The 23,480-nt window shown below is 47.3% G+C and overlaps 1 protein-coding gene across 1 annotated transcript in view; it reads right to left on the bottom strand.

The window, feature by feature from the left end:
- Positions 1–23,480, bottom strand: part of LOC128270662 (mucin-5AC-like) — a 144,538-nt gene that overhangs the window by 18,230 nt on the left and 102,828 nt on the right. Inside the window, exons 2-3 of the mRNA XM_053008072.1 lie at positions 935–1,509; positions 661–866 (exon numbers count right to left, since the gene is read on the bottom strand). Coding sequence (XP_052864032.1) covers positions 661–866; positions 935–1,509 — 781 coding nt within the window. The remainder of the gene's footprint in view (positions 1–660; positions 867–934; positions 1,510–23,480) is intronic.

Genomic DNA, 23,480 nt, shown 5'->3' with positions numbered 1-23,480 from the left:
ACAAGTCCTTTTCAATCCACTTAAAATATTCGACAAAAACTAAAATCCTTCCGTGCATGTCATTCGACGTATTCTATAGAATGCAGACAAATCAGGCTTTATTTTCAAAAAAATCCACATCTAACTAAGGTCAATTTAAAAAAAGGAATGGTATTTTACGGCTTCATCGTATAACCCAGACAAGCCACAAGCCAGTAGTCTCAAGTCACAACAAGTAGTCGTGGATGTTGATATCAAGGCTTTAGGCTATTTATATCGTTGTAAAGACCAGCCAACCATTGAGAATATGTAGCCATTCGTGAACCTTGGAGTATGTGAAAAGACGCCACTCAATTTAACAGAATTAGCTAAATTCATCAAAACAGTCTGGAGCAAAGTAATACCTGAGGACTCTAGAAAGGACCACAAGATAAAACCACTATTTTTGTCAATATTGTCCGAGCGAAATGGTATGCATCGCGGATACTAAACTTGTTTTCGCATAGGTGAAATTTGGCTTGTTCTAAATATTTGTTCTAAATTTTTGATCGATTAAAGCCATTTTTCTCGTACTTCATAAAATCTTTTGTGTTCTTGAACTAAACTTCTTTCCGCTTTCCTTCGCGTATATCTGGATGGAAGTAACCGGGAGCTCCCGGCGGCCGCGGTGTCCCCACTTACCTGAATGGCTGAGGTTGAGCACTGTACGCGAACGAACCTACTTTGGCCTGGGTCGGTATGGCGTTGACGCTCGGCTGCTGCAGGATGCCGTCCCGGTCGCGCTGCACCTGCGACACCGTGCTGGGCTGCCCGCGGTAGACGCGCTGCTGACGGTCAGACTCCTCTTCCTCCACTGGCGGAAGTGTTTCGTGCGCTTCTGCGTAGAGCTGCGTAGAGGGAAGAGAACGAGCTATAGAGAACGGGTCTATACCCCGGGATCAGGCATCGTGCGTACCTTGGCAATGTCTTCCTGGGGTGAGTTCTTCGGTTGGCCGCGCGTCGTGATGACCGGGTTCGGGTTGGCCGGCGGGGGTGGCGGTGGCGGCAGCGTGTGGATCTGCTGGATGCGTGCCGGAGCGGAGGGTTCGGCTGGTCCGGAAGGTCCGGACGGCCCCGAAGGTCCCGACGGTCCACTGGGGCCCGATGGGCCGGAGGGAGCTGATGGTGCCGACGAAAAGCGTACCCGACTGAGTACCTGCGGGACGCGTGGCGTTACCGTGCGGGACGGGGCGGCCGGAGCCGAGGGTGAGCTGTGGCCCCTCGACTGTTCGCAGCCTACGTTTCGCGGCCAGTCGCAGGTCTGCAGCTCGTGGCTGTACATCAGCCCGCCGGTGCAGCTCTCCAGCAGCGCCCCGCCGAACACGCACACGTAGTACTGGGAGCAGTCGGTCGGATGCGAGTAGTAGCCGAACTCCTCCGGGCACTGGAAGTCGACGCTGGACGAGGACGATTGGCGCGGGTTCGCGCCGAGCGCCCGGCCCTGCGCTGCACTCGTGCGGAACGAGCGTTTTGTTTGTGCGAAGACATGTTCTGTGGACGGAAACAGGGAAGATGGGGAAAAAAAAGATGAGAATGAGAATGATGGTGTCGATTACGGTTGCTTGGCAACCAGTCAGTGTAAAGATCGCTCTTTGGGCCGACATCTTACTGGGTTGTTCAAAAAGTTTTGCGCTTCAACAACAGGAGGCCCTGATACTAGTCTAAATTAATTTTGTAATGTTGGTGCACTCTTCATTTTTTTCTCAATCTGTCAATTCTTTGTCATCTGTCATCTTCTTCATCTGTCTGTCTTTGTTTACTAGTCATTTAGCTTGTAGTATCGACGTGTCACAGTATTTTTTTACAATTGGAAAAAAATAAAATATCGTGCAGAGATTGAGTTTTTTATTTTTGGAAGATTTAAAAGCAACGAAATTTTTTTATGAATGTTGAAACTATATAAGGATTCTTCGCCTTCAATTAGTACAGTAAAAGGAAGGTGCTTAATTAAAACGTGGTCGTACGAGACTTGAAGACGATCCACATCAAGGACGTCTAAAAAAAGTAGAAACACACACATCGTAGGAAAAATACATGATTGGAAAATCGTAGAATGACTAAAGGACATTTAGTAGAAATCCTGTGCATCCCGTGCATGCCTATTTACCAGGGGTGTGCGTTGAGATTGGGACTGTTAAAAAGATGGCTGTACCTGTCGATTGGGACTTCTCAGTTAAGCGGTTCATGCATCATTACCTTGTGTTGATATCCGATAAATGATTTCAGGTTGAAAAAACAAATATTTAGGTTTGCAAACCATCTTTGAAAGGGTTAAACTATGTCACCTTTTGTGTCTGAAAATGACGTTTTGCGGGGATTATTATTTTTCTGCCCCTGTTGAAGAAAACTGCTTCGGAATCGCACCAAATGCTTGTCTGGACTTGTGTTTGGAAGATCGCAGTGGTTTGAGTGGTTTAAAAAATTTCAAAATGGCGATTTTGACTTAACAAACAAAAAGCGTCGAAGGACTCCAAAAAACGGACTTTCTGATGGGACAGAAAAGTGTGGTGTTTCACAAGCTCCTAGAACCTGATGCAAACGTTAATTCCGATCGCTACTGACAACAAATGATCAATTTGAACCATGCATTTATCGAAAAACGACCAAAATGCAATTCTAGGGGGTTCCAATGGGAGCGCCTGGTAGCCCGTGGAAACAAGCACGAGGCCCCCCAAAAAACAAAACTGTTTCAGGATACTATCAAATCAGTTGGATGGGAGCTGCTATCCCTCCCCGCGTTATTCACCAGACTTGGTTCTTTTCGAATATCATGCTTTTTCATCGATGAAACACGTATTGGCTGAGCAGCCCCTCGTTTTTCTACGACGAAGTCGAAATGGGATGACTAATTAGTTTACCTAAAAAGTCGAAGAATTCTTTCGTCTGAGAATCCATGATTTAGCAGAGAGATAGGAGAAATGTATAGCTAGCGATGGCACATACTTTGAATAAAATAGAAAATCGCATAAAAATTTTATAAACATTTTTTGTGTGTTAAAAACAGTCCCAATCTCAACGCACACCCCTGGTAGTCGAAATCCTATGTTTGTAACAAGTGTATCGATGTTCAGGAAGACCATACTGAATAGTAAAACGCATTTTGAACCATAAAATTTAGTTTTTCTTATCGAAGCGCAAAATGTATTGAACAGTCTGGCATATGGCGTAGAGCGAAACACGAAACGGAAACGATGGCCACTCAAGGGTTCTTTTAAGGCATCATCTCCACCGTTAGTTTCCAAAGACCACCAGTCTTCGGGAGGTGGCCGTCGGTCGAGTAACGCCAGCTGTCAGACTTCGATCATCGATCGTATCATGTCGCTTCTAATGAAGCCACACGGACCGTCGTGTGGCTCCGCTCTCTCGAAGCGCTCAAGGGCGGGACACTGCGGGTGGTGCCGCAGATGCAGATACTACTTCATCAGCACCGCATCGCCCAAAACATCGGACAACCGTGGACAATCGTTGACCATAAATCACCGCCATTCGCAGGCGTTGGTGGCCGATGTTTATTGCCGGCTTTCGGAGGGCGTTGTGGTGCCGTTGTTCCCACATAATGGTCGATTAGACACCGACACCAGGGGGCCAACGGTGGTTCCGAAGATTTGTGCGTAACGATAAAAGCCCTCAAAGGATCGGTATCGGGATTCTACGCGTGATATTGCACCGTTCGTTCGGCCTCTCGACTTTCAGGTGAAGTCCACTTTATAGCGCCTTTTATTGGGCCATTTGTTTTAACGTAAACGATTTTTCGCCATATGTCGTGTTTCATGGCATTATTTTGCTTCTACCGGTCACTTTACTCGTTTATTGATGGTCGCGATTTGCCTAATAGGTAAGTATAGTTGTTAATTTGACGTTATTAAGGAGCAAAAAATGAACGGCTTATGCTTTGGGTGTTAAGTTATGGTATCTAGCCGGTTTTATCTCAGTCAGCAATCGAGATTACATCAGTTCATTAATTGATGGGACGATCATCTCCCCGATTGGATTGTGATATACGTGCCATTTATTTTCACCAATAGCATTTATTTTCAGCTTGGTTTTTGCTCGTTTTTATTGTAGTGTTCTATGTTGCAACGTGGCGATCAATCAAACTCAAGCATGCGGCAAAACATACAGTCACCATTTCGAATACGTCCGTGCTCCTAATTCAATTTTTCACAAAACATTGGAGAAAGATTCTGCGCCATCTTTTTTTCGAAGTAGAGGAAAATCGACGATGAGCCAAGACACGTGCACAGTAAACCAGCTGTCAAAAATTGACTGATTACTCAAAATGGCCGAACTTTTCACCATAAGTTAGTGACATGTGTAGCAACCTAACGCCTCAAAAATCGGATAAACGTATTCCGCAGAAATTCAAATGTCGCAAAAAATTTTGAACAGCCCTCGTATTTTGCTTATTTTGGGGGAAACAAGTCAAAACACAATTAACAACGCCTGGCAAACGAATGGGAACTGACCCCAATAAGTCATGAGTATGAGTTTGAAGACAACGAGAAAATATGAGCAACTCTTCTTAGGAAAAACACTGTCACCGGTAACAGTCAGATCTTTAGTGCCAGATACTGACTGTTCCTTGAAGAAAAGCTTTACAATGTGTTCTCAAGAGTTTTATTGGAAAGCACCAGTCTCAGAATTGAATTCCTCGCTGTGGCCAAGGTGAACGATTAAAGCATAACAACAATGTTGAATCGAACCTCATGTGCTGATCGTTCATCAGTTCGTTGGTGGAATAAATGTCAAAGTAAAAACAACTCAACGTGGCACTAATACAGGGATATCCCTTTCGTAGTTTGGAATTTACTAGGATGGCTAACCTTACACTTTTCGAAAATATCTGCCAATCCAAGTGTCAAACGTTTAGTTGAATGTCTGTCATTTTTGGAAAATGGTTCGCTTAATAATAAAGCAACGTGTTTGAATGATTTAAATTTACTACAAAAGTGGGGATTAAAACGAAATACGTTTCAGTCCATTAGAAGTGGCCCGTTTTTTATTTGGCACCTACGTAAATAAGCAAATTGCACAGAAAAGGTGACTGCATGGTGCGCGAGCAGCGTTATAGGACTCTATTTTTACGAAAACGACGCAGGGAGGATCACTACCGTCAATTCTGAGCGATACCGCCAGATAATAACATTTTTTCGCCTGCAATTGAAAATATGGACTTAGAAGATATGAGGTTTCATCAAGACGGGGCTACGAGCCACACAACACGAGCGGGAGGTTTGATGGGCGTATAATTTTGCGTTTTGGTGATGTCAATTGACCACCGAGATCATGAGATCTTTTTTAGCATTCCCAGCAGCAGCAGAATCCAAATATACGAAACCCTCCAGTTATGAGTGGTGATAGGTTATGACTTTCATGTATTGTTCACTTTCTGTGTAATGTACGTTTCGAAACTCTTATACTACAATCATCGGGCAGTATGAACTACTTGATACCTTTTAACATTCATTGAAGTACAACAAATTGACTCGATTCAATGCTACGCCGGCAACCTGGCCACAATGTTCTTCGTCAATAGAGCTGCGCGTTCTGTGACGCGGCGGCGCTACGGTTCACCTTCGCGGGGAATGGTATTACAATTTGAGTTTTATTGCAATCCCAGCTCCCAGCACAATGCAGCAGCTCAGCGGCGGCGGCGGTGGTGTGAAGCGCATTTGCAAACATCGCGCGGCAAAGAAATAAACATTGAAAGGTAAATAAATTCCACCCGTGCCATGGTCCCAACCCGTGAGATACCTGGCGGATACCCTCCATCTCCATTTCAATTTATGTTCCGCCGTTTGAAGGTTCTTGTACCGTCCCCCGTTACCTTCCGGGCGTGCGGGCCGACCCGATACCGTTTCCGTTCTTCGGCTGTCCGTTGCCGTTGAGTGTTGTGTCATTTGAATGGACCAAGCCAGCGGACTGACCGGGCCCCGCGGCAGATTGGCGAAGGCTGTTGTTTGATGGGCCTTTGAGCCGTCCAGGCTCTCGTTCGGTTGGATCTCTAAAGTAGCAACACCACGGTGCCACGCATGGAGTGGCCCCATCTTCCCACACCAAAGACCTCGCACGCAGGTCTAGGACCGAAGCGTGGATCATCTTCAGGCATCGATCTACGAAGGCGTGTGTCCAACTATTTTATCCCATTCCTCGTCCCCGAGACTTACAACTTAATTGAAACCATAAATTCATTCCCCCGCGCCTCGCTAGTTCCCGAGGGAAAATAAATCCTTGCCAATCGTCCCCGAGGCCGAGAAAGTCGAGAGGAATTACGTGAGAGTACGGTGGTTAACGTTACAACTTGGCCGGGTTCAAGTTCAAAGACACCAATAACGAGGAGGATGTAAATCAGCGTCTTCCGCGAACGGCGCCCACGTGCGACCCGTGTTGACGCATTTCTTCGACCGCAATCTCCTCGTTCGTCTTCCGTGCGATTGCCGAAGTGTGGGTGATGAACGCGCGAAGCGGTAAAAGTCGGACCAGTACGCCCCCTGACCGTGACCGAGCCTGGGCGTAGGTTTCGCAAGACGATACATGACCGCGCTCTCGAGTTCGAACAGCTGTTGCTTGGTTCGTTCGCCGCATAATCGAGCAGCGATCGTAGCGCTTTGGACACGGATCCAATTGTAACGTCACACCACGTCGGTGAACATGTGAATGTGTTGTGACACCGCCACAACATGCGGCCACTGTAGGAGAAGGGTCAGCGGTACGTTCTGGTCTTCGGATCCAAAAGGGAGTTCTTTGCTTATCGAAGCAGGAAGTACAAGTCCTCCACGCAACAGTTCTTGGAAAGTTCAATCAGTTGACACTTCAATCAGTTCTTGGAAAGTTCAGAGAGGACCACCTTTTAACCTCCGGCCGAAGGGCATTCAGGTTGAGTTGGACAAATTGGCTCTACAATTGGCTTTTCTGACGATTACTGAATTGGAGACAAATGTATCCAACTGTAATGGTTCATGTAATGTAATGAACGTACCATGTTGTTTGTTGTTATGTTGTTTTATGTTTCTAAAATATATTCCTCAATACAAATAAATTTTGTTTTTTTATTACTTTGTAAATGTACGATCATTTAAAGAGTCTTGTTATTTAAGAAACAGAACAAAGTTACTCTAGTGCCTGGCAACATTAGTCACTTCAAGTAAGCAAATGAGATATCTTTAATAATATCTTTTTATTAACAACCTCCGGCTTTTACTGCCGTTTACTGACTGACTGGCGATCTTTTTAAACACTACCTTTATACCTATCTTAGCCTACTTTGTGATGAATATTCGCTACACAAATACTGCACCATTTTCGAATTGCGTGAGTTCAATTCATTACTTTAGAAGAGCTGCTATGGCGTAGGCACCGATTTCCAATAAAATAGTAACTATGGCGTTTGCTCCGCGGGGTCAACGAATTTTGTCAACTTCACAATCATGCTGCTATATTGCTAGAGAGCGCTATATCAAGCACCATAAATTGAAAGCCCACATGTGCCGGAATTGGTTCTGCCGGGTGAATGGCAAATTATCTTTCACGACCGATCCGAGTGTCCGGGGTCCCCGTTTCTTGAGACGAGAACTTTGACAGCACAATCAGTTGCGGGCTCTGTTGGGCGCAACGGCCGCCGTTCTGGCCGGACACTGGCCCATGAAGCCCACGGGGATCGCGACCACGCAAATGTCACCGACGTTCTGGCGACGGTGAAAGGCGAACCCGGAACGCCCAACCATTCGCGGCGCCATGACCTGGGCCGAATGATTCATGCATCATTTCGAACGAGCCGATTTGGTGCTCACCGCCTTACCGGGGATCCACGCCGGCTGTCCAGCTTCTGTCCGGCAGCAGCTCCAGGAGATGAAGATTGTGGGAGAACCGTTTAAATCTCCGACCGGCCCGGGGCGCGGACCTTCGGTGAACACCGGTGCCGGAATACGTCAAGCGCCATAAACCAGTCTTCAAGATCGAATCGATTCGGTCGAGCATTCGGTAGAACAATGCCAATGACCTTCGCCATCATTTTGCAATGGTCCGGTCCGGTGCGGTGCGCGTGTGGGAACTTAAATTGTCCGGCCCAGGCGGGTGTGGCCAGTCGTTGGGCCAATAACGGTCATCGTCGGAGCAAAACTCCTACGCAGCTGAACGCACAGTTCAACGAACAGCTTGGTACGGAGCTTGATGGGTAGCGAGTTGGCCAATTGAAGGATTTTTAATTTCATGTCATAACGATGGCTCTTAAAGGCTTTCTCAAGATATCACTGATTTGGTCGTTTTATTTTTGAACTTGAATATATAATTGGTCATGTTTATAATTTGGTCTATGGTATTTGGAATATTTGAATTCCTTTTCCTTTATCCCAACACATTCCCCATTTCCTCAACCCATTTTCCATTCAAACCATGTAGTATTCGGTAAGGATTTCCTGAGCCACATACCCATTGACAGGCCCGGCCCGTGGCACCTTCACTAATTGCGGTGAAGCCCCAAAATCGGATCGGTTATCGGGAGGAAGCGGATCGAATGGGAAGTTGATTGAACCTGGCCGACGCGTGGACTCAAATTGCCGCCTTTCCCTGGCTTCCCCGTTCGGCCTTTGTCTGTTTCGAATCCCTCCCACGGCGAACTCTGAAGGAAGTTGCGCAAAGGCAACAGTTTCAGTTGCAAACATTTACTGCGATCAAGTAGCCCAAAACGGAGCAGCAGACGACGGCACGAGACGGCGTCTCGGGTGCTCAGATGTCTCTTCCGTTGCTCAACTCAGCCTACTCAGCTACCCAGCGGATCGACGGCTCGGTGCACACCACTTGATCCCGGCCACCATCGTCCGAAACCGAACCGAAGCGCCCTCGCAACGGATCCGCTTACCGATGGCCAGAGCTAATAAGGTTGCGTTGCGAAGGGATAATGTTCCCCGTAAATCGAGCTGCAGCTGAGTTGATTGCAGAAATCAGAACCCCGTCCAGCGGTGGATTTGCTTAACTGGATGGATGCCGCGCCGTCCACTGGCCGCACCTGCCCTGCCACCTGAGGCAACCGTCGTCGTCGGCAGCAAATCATATTAAATCTAGAGCATGATTAGAAGGGATTGCCGCCGACGATGATATTGCTGCCCGATTATGATCGTTCACGTTAATGGTGTTGATGCGGGCTCGTGTGTGTGACGAATGTGTTGTAAATTAATGACATAGACTGACATTAAGGAAAAAAAAGTGGTTCGAAGAGTGCTCCAACTCGTTTGTCGATTGTTGCAACTCATCGCCTCAAATCGCGTGGCGCCGCACGTAGCTTTAATCGAGAAGCTGACATTTTTATCACTCGCAGCCGAGGCCAATTACGCATCTGTGGCGTGGATGTTGTTAAAAATTAATCAACCTTTCCTGTCCTGTGTCCAACAATTCATCCTTCGCGCGATTGTGATCTTTCAATTCCGGTTACCAACACGGGATGATTGTTTTGCTTCATTCTAGAACATAATCCCCACGTCTTCTCCCACACGTTATTTATTAGCAACCGTTAAATAATATCACGGATTCGATGGTGCGATTGGATTTATGATTGGCCATCTCCGGGGGTTGGGGGGCGGCTGAGCACGAAAAACAGTAACAGGGACCCAATCAATCCGCGCCCGCCATTCACTTCTGACATTTTGGCATTTAACGCCAACGCCACGACGTGTGAGTTGGGCCTCTACTTTCGGCAGCGGTCGCTGTTGGCCACTTTCGAGCCACGCTAATTATCGACCGAGCGGGGGTGCGCCCGCGAACCGGCTGACTCACACAGCATCGGTCGCATCGGTTCTACGTAATTTTACAACGAACTGGCGCTATTACCGGCCGGGTAATCCGCTCAACCGGAATCGAGCCGGCCCTCCCGGTTCTATCGCATGGTTCGTGCCGAGAACCGCGCTCCCCCCGGATGACCGATGGCTATGGGGCAGAAATCGGATCTGCAACCTCAATTACCGACCGGCTAGAGCGAGCGAGTTTGTCGCTTGTGGTCGCCGGCAGCGTTGAAGTCTTTCGTTTGCTGCTGCTGCGTTTCAGTGGCTGCGAGGGACTCCCGCGACTACTGACGCCGGTCGACGGTTTCGAGGCACGCAAGCAGACGGCAAATTTGGTCTTTCGCGCCTGCGCCTTGTCGGGTCGGGATTGGGTTGATCCCCGCAGTCCGTCGTGTCCGTGACGTGCGCAATTTACCAGGCTGCTCCTTCGGGCGGTTCGCGGTGGCGGCGCGCGCGCGATTGCGCGATCATTCGTCGTCGTGTTCCGTCGAACGATTTTAACTATCGACCACAGTATAAACTGCATCCGGTGAAGGACAGCCGCGGAACCTCAGAACGCGAACCCTGCGGGATACCCACGGCCCAGGCTGAAGCACTTTATTTATTTATTATTTCTTATTTTTATGATCTCTTGTTAACAACGGTCGGGTCGGGTGGGTAGACCTTTTTGTGGATTCATTTACGCAACACGTGGCGCATTCGTTCGTCTAATCAGTGGACGGGCCAGCAGCTTCCTCGATCGGTCCATCAACCGATCCACCGACACGCAGCTTTGAACGGTGAGAAATCTCCAGACCACCAGCGCAAGTACAGGGTGGGCCAGCCCGAATTCTTTTTTTCCATTTGGTTATAAAATAAAAACGGCTTAATACTTTTCGATGTTTGAACTTTTATTTGAAAGGTTGATTCTTAAATTTTTATTTATGTAAAACAATTTTGGTCAAATATCTACCACAATTGGTTTGGCAGTGGTTTATTCGATCGTCCTATTTTTGAGTACGTTTTTGATTGTTTCTGGTCCTATTTTGGCAATAGCAACTTGAATTTAGGGCTTGAGGTTGTCAATAGTTGCTGGTTTGATCACATAACATAAATACTGATTTTGGCTGACGCTGTATGGCACGTAGCGCCACCCTGTTGAAACCAAACGCCGTCCAAGTTCTCAGCTTCAATTTCGCCGAAAAACCAAAAAGCCAAAATCCGCACCAAACAATCACTTATTGTGGATGCATTGGCTTCTCTTGCACGATGTGTGGGTTTTCCAAACCACAATACTGCTTATTAACATAGCCACCGAGGTGAAAATGAGCTTCAATAAAATATGCTTTTGACGAATGATTTGACCTACCACTTTGGAAATAATTTTTTAATCTTTCCCAGCTTTCTTCAAGCGTAAAACGTATCATTTCGTCAATTTCAAAGTATATACTAAATGATTACAATTTGCAGAATTAAGTTTGACGTCTTAAACATCAAGTAATTGGAAGTTAAAAAAAAAAACGCCAAATGGACCACCCTGTATACACCTTGTGGGCAAGGGTTCTCGGTGTCCGTACGTCACGTGTGCCCTATCCGCGCAGACATGCTTCTAATTGCCTAAAGGGCGCAACAATATGCGACACTAATACGGCTCGGTTCCTGTCCGGCTTCGCTAGCGATTAGATCGCTGATCGCTGAATTGATGAATAAAAATGTGGTTTACAAACTAATATTGTTCCCGTCTTTGCAATTGCTACTTCCTTTCAAATTCTCACGAACATTGCGCCTTTCGGGGCTCACATTTTCATTCACCAATTAATCAGCTTCACAAATAGTGATAAAAACCGGTAGGTAAGTAATGTGAGAAAATTGTTCCCTGCCGGGGTCCCCAAACATTCTAGGCCATCCAAACCGGTGTGACCTTCCATTAGTGCTGCTAACCCGTCTAATGTAAGCAAAAAAGATTTGTATAAATTATTCCGCAAAACAGCTTGAATTTATGAGACCGGACCTCTCTGGCAAAACATCGAAGCTTACGTTTCCACGCTTGACGGGGCCGGGCCAGGAAACGGAAACCGCCATTATCGCCCGCCGAAGGGTGGGCGTCCCGTGGCACACCTTCCAAAAAGCCGGACCACTCTTAAGCGGGGTTTACCCTTCACTGAGCACATCCAGCGAAACGAAAATGGCTATGCATTTTATTGACTCAATCAAAATTCAATTTCGTTCGCAGTATCAATTTTCAAACAAACAAACCATAACCGTGCCGTGCTTCCCACCGGCACTTTGGCCGATAGGACGCGAAACCGCGAAACTGCTGCTGTGTTTGGGCGCGATTTTCGTTTTACGGACGATTTAACCGGCAGCCACGGCACTTCCTAGCACGGGGGAAGTGGGCTCCGACGTTTCACACTTTGTATTCGCCGCCACTAACGAGCCATTGTTGGCCGGTGGAAAATGGATGAAGTCCGGCGAGCGGAAATCGGAAGCAATCCGTGTGTTGTGCAAGGTCCGTCGTCTTTGTCCGCGAAGAAGTTTTTCTTTGGGGCGATGGAGCGAAAATTATGTTCCATCAGCCGTCCTGTGGCTGAGTTCTGTGAGTTGTGTTACGCAAACGGGGGGTACTTGGCGTTTGCGTGCACAAGCTGTGGGCGGTAGGTCACACTGCACATACAGGGCACAGCGGTCCAGCGGTCCGAGGCGTCCCTCCTTAACGGCTTAATACCAGCTACCAATCAACCCGATTGCCACCGCAGATCGTGCGGATCCTTCGTGTTTGAGGTGAGTGCGTTGGGTTGATCCGAAAGTCAGGTATTATCATAATAATAAATCTAAATCATAACAAAAATTCTTTCATCTGTATTTGGTTCAACTTAATCGACTCCACACTGATTCAAACAATTTGGAACGTTTAGGTTTAGGTCGGTCGAAGGTCGTTAGGTCGAAAATTAGGTATTTTTCTTTGGGTTTGAGTAGACTCATAAACAGTACTAGCTGTGACAATTTAACTATGCCTCTTTTATTTATTTATTTATTTATTTATGCAATAATTTATTTTTTTTAATTTCTGCAATATTTACTACGTTATTTTCATTTATTTGATGAAAAATTCTGATTGGATTCCTATAAAGCTTCTTTGACTTAGAAGCACACTTCAGAAATAGTCTATAAAATCCAAATCGTATCGTCGTGCTATAATTGCTATAATTGCTCTTAATTCCTTTCACAACGGAACACCTTTCGTGCCGACCCAATTCTTGCCCGTCGCGACTTCGTAAAGGGTTTCGGGAGACGGAACAAAAAAAAACGAAAGCTCTGCTACAATATGTCGGCCCCAAATCCGAAACCGCCCCGACTGTTTGCGGTCGCGTCGCAATGCTCTGGTCAAACGAGTCCTCGATTGCACACCGTGGCGTGGGTCGATCGTGCACCTAAATTGCAGTTGCATTCTCGGTCGGTCGGTCGGTCCTGGGTTCTCGTGCGCCCTCACCGTGTTGCGAAATTGGTGCGCGTTTGCGCCGTGCCGTGGTCCCAGGCACCACGCGACAAGGAGTCTCATTCGGGTGGGGCCCTCACACTGATTGAGGGCTTTATGCTTCTGCGGCCCCGGACTGCGGGCTGAAACAAATCCAATTCCAACCAACCGACCCAGCCAGCCAGCGAGCATGATACTACCAGGTCCCTTGGTTTTTATACTCATTCATTCCGGTGAGATGGAAAGTGACATTAAGAAAGGAACCCATAACCGGGCAATTTCCATAAGATCATGGCTCTCGGACCCCGGCGGAAGGGCAACAAAGTACCGAGTCAATACACCACACCACGGAACGGCAACACCGAACGGGCGGCAGGTTCGATATGGCCGAAGGTGAATGTTTATGATGGGTCCATTGTTGGGGGCCAGCTCTTTCTCGCCCTCCCCCCCCCCGGCAATATGGCGTACGAAACGAATTAAAGTGTGAGCGATTCCTGCTCGACTCGTGTGTTGTGTTCGACTGCAAATGACACAAGACCCACGGACAAGGAAGGCGCCAAGATCGCCACCGTTTGCTGTGTTCGGGTCGGGGGGGGTATGTTTTGTAAAATTGTTTATGTTTTGGTCGATTGTTGTGCTGGGTCGTGGCCGACCTAATGCCGTGGCGCGGGCGGGCGGCCCAACCGTGGAATCGAAAATGGCAACAAAGTGTAGGTAGGAAGTGTGTGTTTTATGGGTAGTGATTACCGTTTGTTCGATACTGGCCAGCGTGTGGTCATGGCTTTTCTAAGGTTGGCTCACGCGGCTGATGCAGATTATGTCACCACCCGGTTGCGTCCGCCAAAGACTGTCAATGCCTTCGCATCTGTTCCATCAGAAGTAAACCTTAGGACATTGTTCCTATCTTGGGATCGTTCCAAAAAAAGGACATTTAAATGAGTATTGTGGTGATATTTTGCGGATGGCGTTTCAATAAACAGTTAAGCTATAGTTGTCCATTATTTATGAGCGTCCGCTTTTGGGCGATCACCTTCGGCGTTGTTTTTGGGATCTACGAGGTGACCTGCTCCGGGCCAGCTCTATATATCTTTATCGGAGCACCACGTTGACCCTGACAATTTAATGCCACGAGAATGGCAGGAAACCCAAACCGCACCCCCCCGGGGTCCTCCGGTAATCCAAAAGCCAGAGCCAGTGTGCTAGTGTTACGGGCCCGGATTAAGTATTCCAGGGCAGGGTTCCCCGGGCCGGAGCAGACAGCTTTATCTGGACCGAACCGAAGTCGATTGAAACCGGATCGACGGGCAGCGGACCGAGCCCGGGCTGGGCAGGGCTGGCCAGTCAACGAGAACCACGGACACGCGGTAACAGTACTTTCGGATTGATATAAAATGTCTCAACGTCGCCCCGTTGTGTGCCAGAATGGGGCGGTTTGGACGACTAGAGAGAGAGAGGTGGACCCGGCCTCAAGGCTGACCGGTTGCGGCTGCAAATCAAGCGCTCGTGACGGTGTATCCGGCGCAGGGCGAGCAGGGCAGGGTACGCCGATTTGCCGCCCGTTCTACGAATCAAGTCGCGCGGTGGTACAATTATCGCTTCACTTATAAGGCACGGCTGCTGCCGGTGAAATATTGTGCCGATCTACCGGGCCACCGGGCCAGATCGGCCGGATCGTGATAGGCCGGACGGGCTGATCAACGTTTTTTTTCTAAAGGCTGTGCTATGTTGCAAGGATACGGTGCGGGTCTGTGCGTTGGTCCTTGAGCAGGATGTACGGCTGCGTGAATCATGCAGCCGTAAATCACGTGTCACGGATTTGACCAATACGAAGGCAACGCGCACGAATGGTCCCATTCTGGGAGTTGGCACAACTGCCGAATATTGTGCTAAAATAAGATAGATAAATATAGGTTGTGTTTAAATAGGATAGGTATTTATAAAAATAATGTAAATTTATTTGAAGTACAGAATTCAACTATTTTTTTAACATCTCGGTCTGCAGGTTAACGAGACCAAATTCAGACAAAAGGTTCCAGTGGGCTGGTCATGTCATGAGAAAGGAGGACTACTTGGAAACGTCTCTTGGCTCAAATCAATCAAAGAGCCCTTACTGTTCTTCATCGAAGTAGACATCGATCGAATATGCAGCAATTCAAGGCTCTGCAATCATCCGATAGTGGGCCAGGTTCTAACTTTAGAAGACGTAAGAACAAGTATTTTTGATAACTTATTCATTGCGTATCCCGAAGATAAATTATATTGGATTTTCGAAATGAAAAAGGAATGAACGAAGCATAAAAATATACGTTTTGTTCTATTCGGTCCACGGTTTGCAGTGACTTTATTTGAGTGAATTTATGAATTAAGCGAAATTTTAATTTAAGGAGGGCGGGATAACCTCTGACTGAATATTTCTAACCTCAACATGAAAATGGCAGCACTGCTAAATAAAAGCAAGGAATTTTCCAATCTTCCCGACACTTACTACCAAAATTTCAGCCACTTTGAACGCTCTAGTTTTGTGTAACAATCGTTTGAGTGAGTCGATGTCAAAGGGTTTGTAAAAATGGACAATATCGATCATCGGAGTGTTCTTAAATATTTGTTTTTCAAAGGCAATACCTGTTAAGTATTGAATTAGGATTAGTAGACTGGTAGATGATTGAATTAAGACTGTATGGGTAGGAGGGAACGTATGACGAAAAGAAATTAAAAGTCAGTCGCAAATAAAGGTCCTAACGGGAAACAGCTATATTTCGCAACGCTCAAAAAGTATTATTTTCGCCTACAATACCCAAAAAAACATACTGGGTTCTGTGTATGATAGCTTGGGAAACGATGAACGTTCGGGACGTCCAAAACCTGCAATTAATGGCTAAAACTTCACCAAAGTTCACCAAATGATGCTAGAGGACCACTGAATTAACGGGAAGAGATAAGAAAGGTTGTTCATGGGTAAAAAAACTTGTTTTTCACATTTTAAATCAACATTTGGACATGAGACAGCTACCCGTGTATTGGCTGTTGCGTTTGTAAAATAAAATGATAATCAGAAAAAAAGTCTATGAAAAACATCTCTCTTTGTAAAACACCGAACTTATCACTCAAATATGAATAAATGGGAGATACACCAAATCAGAGGAATAAAACGATTCAGAGTAATTACGTATTACATCTGTGACCCAGTTTCGAAGACCGACTCATTTCGGTCTTTTCCGGTATCGCCAACCCAACCACGGGGGGGGGTTGGCATTCAATCCCCCCACAGACATTTTGTCACGAACCACCCCATATTGCCGAGTTGTGTGTACCGGGTTTTGTCTTTGCTTGCTCGAGTTTTCCCGTTCTGTGCCAATTATGCTCGACACGCGAACGGTCCCGAGCAGAACGGTCGAACAGGGCGGACCCACAAAACATGGACCTTAACATTTGAGCAGCCACCAACCACCGGCTAGGCTAGTGGAGCGGGGAAGGCGAAAAACTGGAAAACCTTAAAGGGCTTAGCGCCACCGCCACAAAGGTCTCAGCGCCGCTCGGCGCACAATGGGTTCTTTGTTCCAGTGCGGTCCAGTAATGATTTCTGTTGGCGCCTCGCAACAGATTTCTGTTTCTGTTTCTAGTCCGGGGCTGGCTGGCTGGCGCAACAATGCACCGGGGCACCGCGGTTGCACCGATCGCGCGTACCGATCATAAAAACATGAAGAAATGCATTCCTGGCCTGATGGGCCGATTGGCTGGCTGGGGCTGGGGTGTGTTTGGAAACGTCCGACACAAACAAACAAATAAATGGGGGGAAGCAAAACGCCCAGTCCCTGGCCCCGGCCCCGAGGATTGTTTTGGGGGGCGTATTGTTTATGTTTGCCGTTTGGCCGTTCAGCTTTTGATTGATTAGACCAGATACCGGACCACTGGAGCTGGAGCGTAAAATGCGCGGCCAGCTTTGGCTCGTGACGGGTTGGCCATTAGTTGGCGGTGTGCCAGATGGCCCTTACGCAAGGGCCACACGGGTCCGCAACGCCGGTGATCCTCGCCGCGACAAAACGGGGACAAATGGGCTGGGACAAGGATCGCACCGTACAGGGCGTTGTTCCTTCGGAGCGACATGGAGATGATCTTTCCGGGCGTAGACAAGGGCGAGCTTAGAATGAGGATGAGTTTATAGGCGCGATCGGTTTGGTGGGCAAAGGTGCATCACCATTATAGGCCGTGCCCAGCGCCCAGCCAACATTTGATCCATCTAGGAGGATCTCCAGGGCACCGCAGCGGTTGGTTGCGTCACATATTTTGCGCAACGCACCAAACAAGGAATTGCAGTTACCGGCTGCCATTGGGGCTGCGGGCTGCCGTGTCACGTTGTGCCGTCCGACAGCACATTCAATACGGTGCCCGGTAATTACTCAATTAGTAAAACAAGCGGCCAACCTTTCGATCATAGCGCGAGCTGTCAAATAATGGCAGCAGGGAATCGGTGTAAAATAATGTCGCAATCGACAGTGGCACAGTTCCCGGAGGAACGACCGGATAACGCCGGATTAGTGCGAGAAGGAAGGAATTTTGAGTTGCAGCTTCAGGTCACCGCAGACCGCAGTGCGATCGAGGGACAAAAACTGGACGATCGTGATGGAAGCATTAGCTGATCCACATTTTCCAGAAGGACCGGAGCTCCCGGAGGTTGTGGAGTGTGGCCGATGTTATCTAAGCTCCGGCGGCGACTGTGTGTTTCTGTGTGATGTTTCTACGATCTGTCAACTTTTTCCCGCTGGCGACTTAATTTTCACGCCATCTACGCAAACGCGACAGACGTCTGAGTCTCGGTCGCTCTTTCTCTCGCCCGTACTCGACGGGGAGTCTGACGGGTGGTGGAGAGATGTCTAAATTTCCGCAAAGCCGCCACCGAGCTGACAAAGACAAACGGCCATATAGGGCTCGACGCACGAGAACCGCTGCTCAGTAACATGCTGCTCAGCAGTCCTGTGGTGATCCCGGTCCATTTCAAGTCCATTAAAAAGGATTGCCTTACGCACCGTAGCCTTACGCTGGCGCTCTGCTCGCTGGGGCTGCGAGTTCGCCCGAAGTGCCCCCAAGCAACATTGTAAACGGGCGTTCGAACTGTCTCAAGATGGGCGAAGATCTGATCGGCGCATTCCGTGAATCGCGATCGATCGGACCCGCAGCCCAGCGCCCATTCGTGGTGTTAATTACGGGAAAACATAATCGGTACGGACGATTGCAATCGATCCACAACTGGAATCCGTTCGCTGCTGGTTGTAATTAAAAATGGCTGCCCAACGTGGAAGTGGCTTTCGGCGCCAATATTTGTTCGGGCTTGGAGACTGAGACAACCCGGGTCGGTATTAAAACATAACACGCGAGAAAAACCGATTTCGATGTGACTTTCCGTGGCCGGACTCCGACGTCCTTCTCGCGCGGGCGGGTTCGGGTACGGGGCGGTATTATAATTTATTGGTGTGCCGGTGTGCCGCCAGAGGAATGCGTGAAGAATGGGGTCTGCAATTGAGCTTGACACGAATTTGTATCACCACCGAGCGCGACGGAGCACCTGTTTCTGACGGTGTCGCAAGCTTGTTAGAGCCGGCAGCGTGTCACGAATTAATGAGTGCCGTGAAGCGCACCAGCGACAAGGGGCTCCAAATGGGCTTGCCGTCACTGACTACGTTGAAACAAAATGTTGGTTGAACAAACAATATTCATTTAAAGAAAACTTTGACCTGTTTGTGTGCGATGGCCTCATCGTACGTGTTGCGTGTCAAATAATATCAGTTTTGCTTGGTTTCCGGGTTTTGTAGAGCATTTGAAACAGTTGATCATACGTTGATACATGCAGAGCAGTTGTATCCGTTCTTTTTAAAATACAATCTCGGGGGTAATAATGTTTAACTCATAAAAATACGGCCTGGCCATGGATTCGAAAAAAACATTTTTAACTAGAACTTGAGTTACCTGAATTAAATTTATCATTTATTGAGCAACTTTGATGGTACTGAAATTCTAACAGTTCTTGTACTGAAAATAATGCACGAGCATTAATATTTAACTTATGCTTCTAGTTGAAACAAAATTAAACTATCTTTAAAACAGTACAAAAGAAAAGTGACTTAATTTTATAATAAGCCAACAGAATAAAATATCAAAGCAGCTCAATAAAGGTTGTATTTCGCAAAAAAGATGGATACAAACATACAAATTAGATAAAAATAAACATTTATTGTTTGATTGATCTGTACGAATTGATCAAGCCATTTTCTACAAAGTTTATCCGTGGTCTGTTAAAAAAATATTTGAACTTTCGAATTTTCGTGCCCTTTGTATTTCCGATATGCGAATCTGTTATGTGGTCATGTTGCTAGTTATATTTCTCACGTGTATCTGTAGGTTTGACCATTTTGAATATTTAGTTCGGTTTTCACAGCTTCTTTGATATAGCGTGTTTTGGGTTGTTTTTTTTTACATTAAAAAAAAACATTAAGGCAGGCGCATTTTAAATGTTGAATGGGTGTTATGGTGAAACTACCTTTGGAAGAATCGACATTTGTCGGTTGTTCAAAAAATTGAACATAGGGCACAGACATTCAGATTCAGATTTTCAAGCACTTTGAGGGTTGAAAATTAGCACAAGTGTAACATATCTCCTGGCAATTGCTTTGAATGATCAAAATTATACATTTAAAAATCAATAAACATTATAACGGATCGGAAGTGTGATTTCTTTGCAAAACACGAAAAAAAGTTTGGAAAATGTGCCATTGTTAATAACTCTCTGTAAGTGATTCCGTATTTTTATGTTACAACGCCAATTATGAGTATTAAAATAAAAATAAGAGAAACCACCGCACCTCAGTTTCTCAATGAAGCCACGGGCGCAATTTCACTCCCTTTGGGTGATGATCATGATCCCTTGATCATGATCTCTTGATTGATGCTTCGACCGAGGACGAAACGAAATCAACCGCGTGTTTTCGCATTCAAAACAAGAATAAATTGACGCACCAGATTGCGAAATCGCCCCGACGGGCCGTTGTGTAACCTGCAGTGTTGAGGATTTTGAATGGCGTCGATAAATTAATGAGGCCCAGCCCTAAAAAGCTAACGAGTTGCGCTTTAGGTGCAACTGACTCTGCTCCGTTGTTGACTCCCTAATGCGATCGCATTTGCAATTTGCATTCATCGTCCGGCACCGTCCCGAAGGTCCCGACACTTCCGCTCGGAACTGTTTTCGGACGAAACCTGTGTATCTCCAGCCGGCTCCAGCGTCGTCGTTGATGAATGCGTAATGAGCGGAAAAGCGAACCTAGTTATCGCACGACCGCATGGCGATCCGAATTTCACGCCGTCCCTTCCATCCTTCGAAGGTTGGACAGATTGAGGTATTAATATTCAATTAGACGGCGGCCGCTAGCCAGCCGATCCACGTGAGATTGAAAGTGCATAGAAAGTGAATTTTCATTGACACCCATGCGGGGTGTGCGTTTCGAAAGTAAGCTAATTTAAAAAACATAAAATCATAACCACTGCCCGGGACGTGCCCGTCACACGTGTCACACACATGCACCGGGGTGCGCTCAGGGCGAGGAGTCATCGGTGATCCGAGTAATTTCGGCTGTCAACTTTCGATCGCGCTCATATCGCGCTTATGATGTCAGCTTCGCCGACATTACGTGGCGTTGCTTCGTGGCCAGGTAAAGCCAGCAAATCAAGCGGCCTTAATCCCATTTCCTGATTACATTTTCCACGGCTACGGGTGTCGCGTTTTCGTTACGATATCTCGTCGAAGCTGACCCCACCGCGAAGGTGCCTGGGCGAAGGTTTGGAACACGGTGTTGAACATTAATTAACAACAATTTGGGAAGTCAACAATACAGTGACGCAAGGGTAACTAGAGCGATGCTATCGCAGCGACTGGCCTGGTGCCTCGCTCAACGCAGGCGAAGGGGCCGGGTTTCTGTTTTATGACCCTTGTCTTGTCTTGACTTTAAAACTTTGGAAGGTGAATTTATTTGCATTCCGAGCAAGGTTGCGGCCAGCAGCGCCGAAGCGAAAAGGGTAATTAATATCGCTAATTTGAGGTCGCGAAGGGCGTTTTGTAGGCAGCGGGCGAAAAGGTGAAGTGTGACAGGTGAACCGTCGGCTGAAATTAATGGCAGCACACCGGAGTCCCTCGTCGAACCCCCGTAGTCGACCATCTCTTCACCACTTCTCTTTACGCATACATAATGGCGTGGATCCGGACGACGTCCAGAGGACGGGAGGGTATTCGGAATCACCGCCCTTGGACGTGGCGCACGTGTTGCGATTAATGGTGCTCATCAGTGTCGTAAATTAGGGACATCGCAGAAAAAACCCCAATCCCCGAAACACCTGGCCGAAACAATCTTTCCCGAAATTAAGTGACTTCAAAAAGCAGCGTCAGGTGGTGAACATGGGTCATAAATTTAATGTAGTTGCGGGGATCAAGTGATCAAGTGCCGTGTTGTACATCTGGCGTGAACATCGTCGCCGCTCGTTTGTCAGACACATCTCGGAGGAAGTAAATTAATGCGGTTCCGCTGGCTTCCATCCGTCCTTCGTTCCGTCTTGACGTACCTGTAACGTAAAGATCGAGAGAGAGAAAGAGAAAACACCGATTATAATATTAATCTTGTCACTCGTCTTGACGTGATATGGATCAACTTCAAATTTGTGTCATTGCTGTTTTGGTTACTCGTAGCTCGATCGAAGCGGTAAGCTGTCATTACAGTCCGATAGGCAGCACTCCTCAAGGGAGGTTAGATCGTTATCGTGGATGTGGTCGTTACTTAACACCGGTAGCGTATGACCTCAAGGGGCGAGCTAACATAGACATTTTGCGCCCCGTAAATCATTGAAACCGTTCGCGCCCAACCGAATGTGGGCCCGATTACTGCCGGACCGGAAAACATGCACGATGCCAATAATTAACCCCGGCAAAGGCCGGCCGGTGATAAAAGATAAACAGAAATCACTACGTCCAGCACGGGGACCAACAAATACCCTTAATAATACCCTTACAACAAGGGCGTAATAAAAAGCCGATTTGTTGCGGCGTACAAAAGACTTCATCGGTCGCTGTGTAGGCGACGAACCCGCCTGCCCGTGTTCGGTGCTAATTTCTCTTATCATCCCCGATACCCGATACCCGATGCCCTAATTGGAGCCTTAACACGTTTGATTGTTTTAAATAATAGCTTTTGGTTGGGGCTTTAGTTTTTTTATATTTAGTGTTTGTGTTATTTATCACCCTTAATTTCAGTCGAATAATCGGGCCGACCAGCCGATTTTCGAGAAACGCTCCTACGTTCCTACGGCCGACTCCATTCGCTTGTAGCCCTCGGGCGACGGTTTTGCAATGGGAACGGGAGAACGGGTGACGGGTGACATGCGCATGTTTAGTTGGGCGTATTGAACAAGGGCAGAAACCGAACTGAACCCAACAATGCAACGTGGGGTGCGATCGGCCGTGGGCTAAACATGCAAACCAGCACACTCCTTTCGCCCTCTCTGGCCTATGTTCGTGTGCAACACGCCTCAACACGCGTGGTGTGTGCCGAGGCGATCGAACCGAAACTAATCCGACCAACTAATGTCACGTGCCGCGTGGCTGACCTTCGGTGTCGTGTGCGGCGCGGGGACAAGTTATGTCGTAAAATTGTGTTCCCTCATTCGTTGGTTTCGTCTTCGACTCGAGTACCAATTTGGCAGCAGCATTTGTGTAATTGAATTTATTTAACGAAGACCATCGGGCTATCGAATTATTCTTGATTCGCGAGCAAAGTCTTATCTTTTAAAAACATCGGAACCGTAGCATGTAAAAAACATGAATCAAAAGACCGCAAAAAAACTCGCACACGACACCGATCTCTTCGTGTGCCGTGCTTCGCCTCTGGTTGACGAAGGCGAAATAGTAAAAAAAAAACAACAGCCACACTTCCAGTCAACCGTATGACGAAAGCTAATAATTTAAAAAAATCACTTTTACTTTAATCGAATATTCATGACCGTGTCCCAGGCTGCCCCTCCCCGGACCGACTCGCGCCGATCGCGAGTCGTTTCACTTGACGCACCACCACCACCACCAACAGCCGGAGTCGCCCGGAGTGAAGGAGTCGCTTTCGATGCTTTCGGAATCATGTAGCGTACGCGCGTACAGCTCGTTGCGTTACCCGACACATATTGTTACCGATTTGATTTATACTCGCGCC

The sequence above is a fragment of the Anopheles cruzii genome, chromosome 3 (assembly GCF_943734635.1).
Source record: "Anopheles cruzii chromosome 3, idAnoCruzAS_RS32_06, whole genome shotgun sequence".
NCBI lineage: Eukaryota > Metazoa > Arthropoda > Insecta > Diptera > Culicidae > Anopheles > Anopheles cruzii.
The sequence above is the reverse complement of the archived record's forward strand: the minus strand, read 5'-3'. Positions and strand labels throughout refer to the sequence as shown.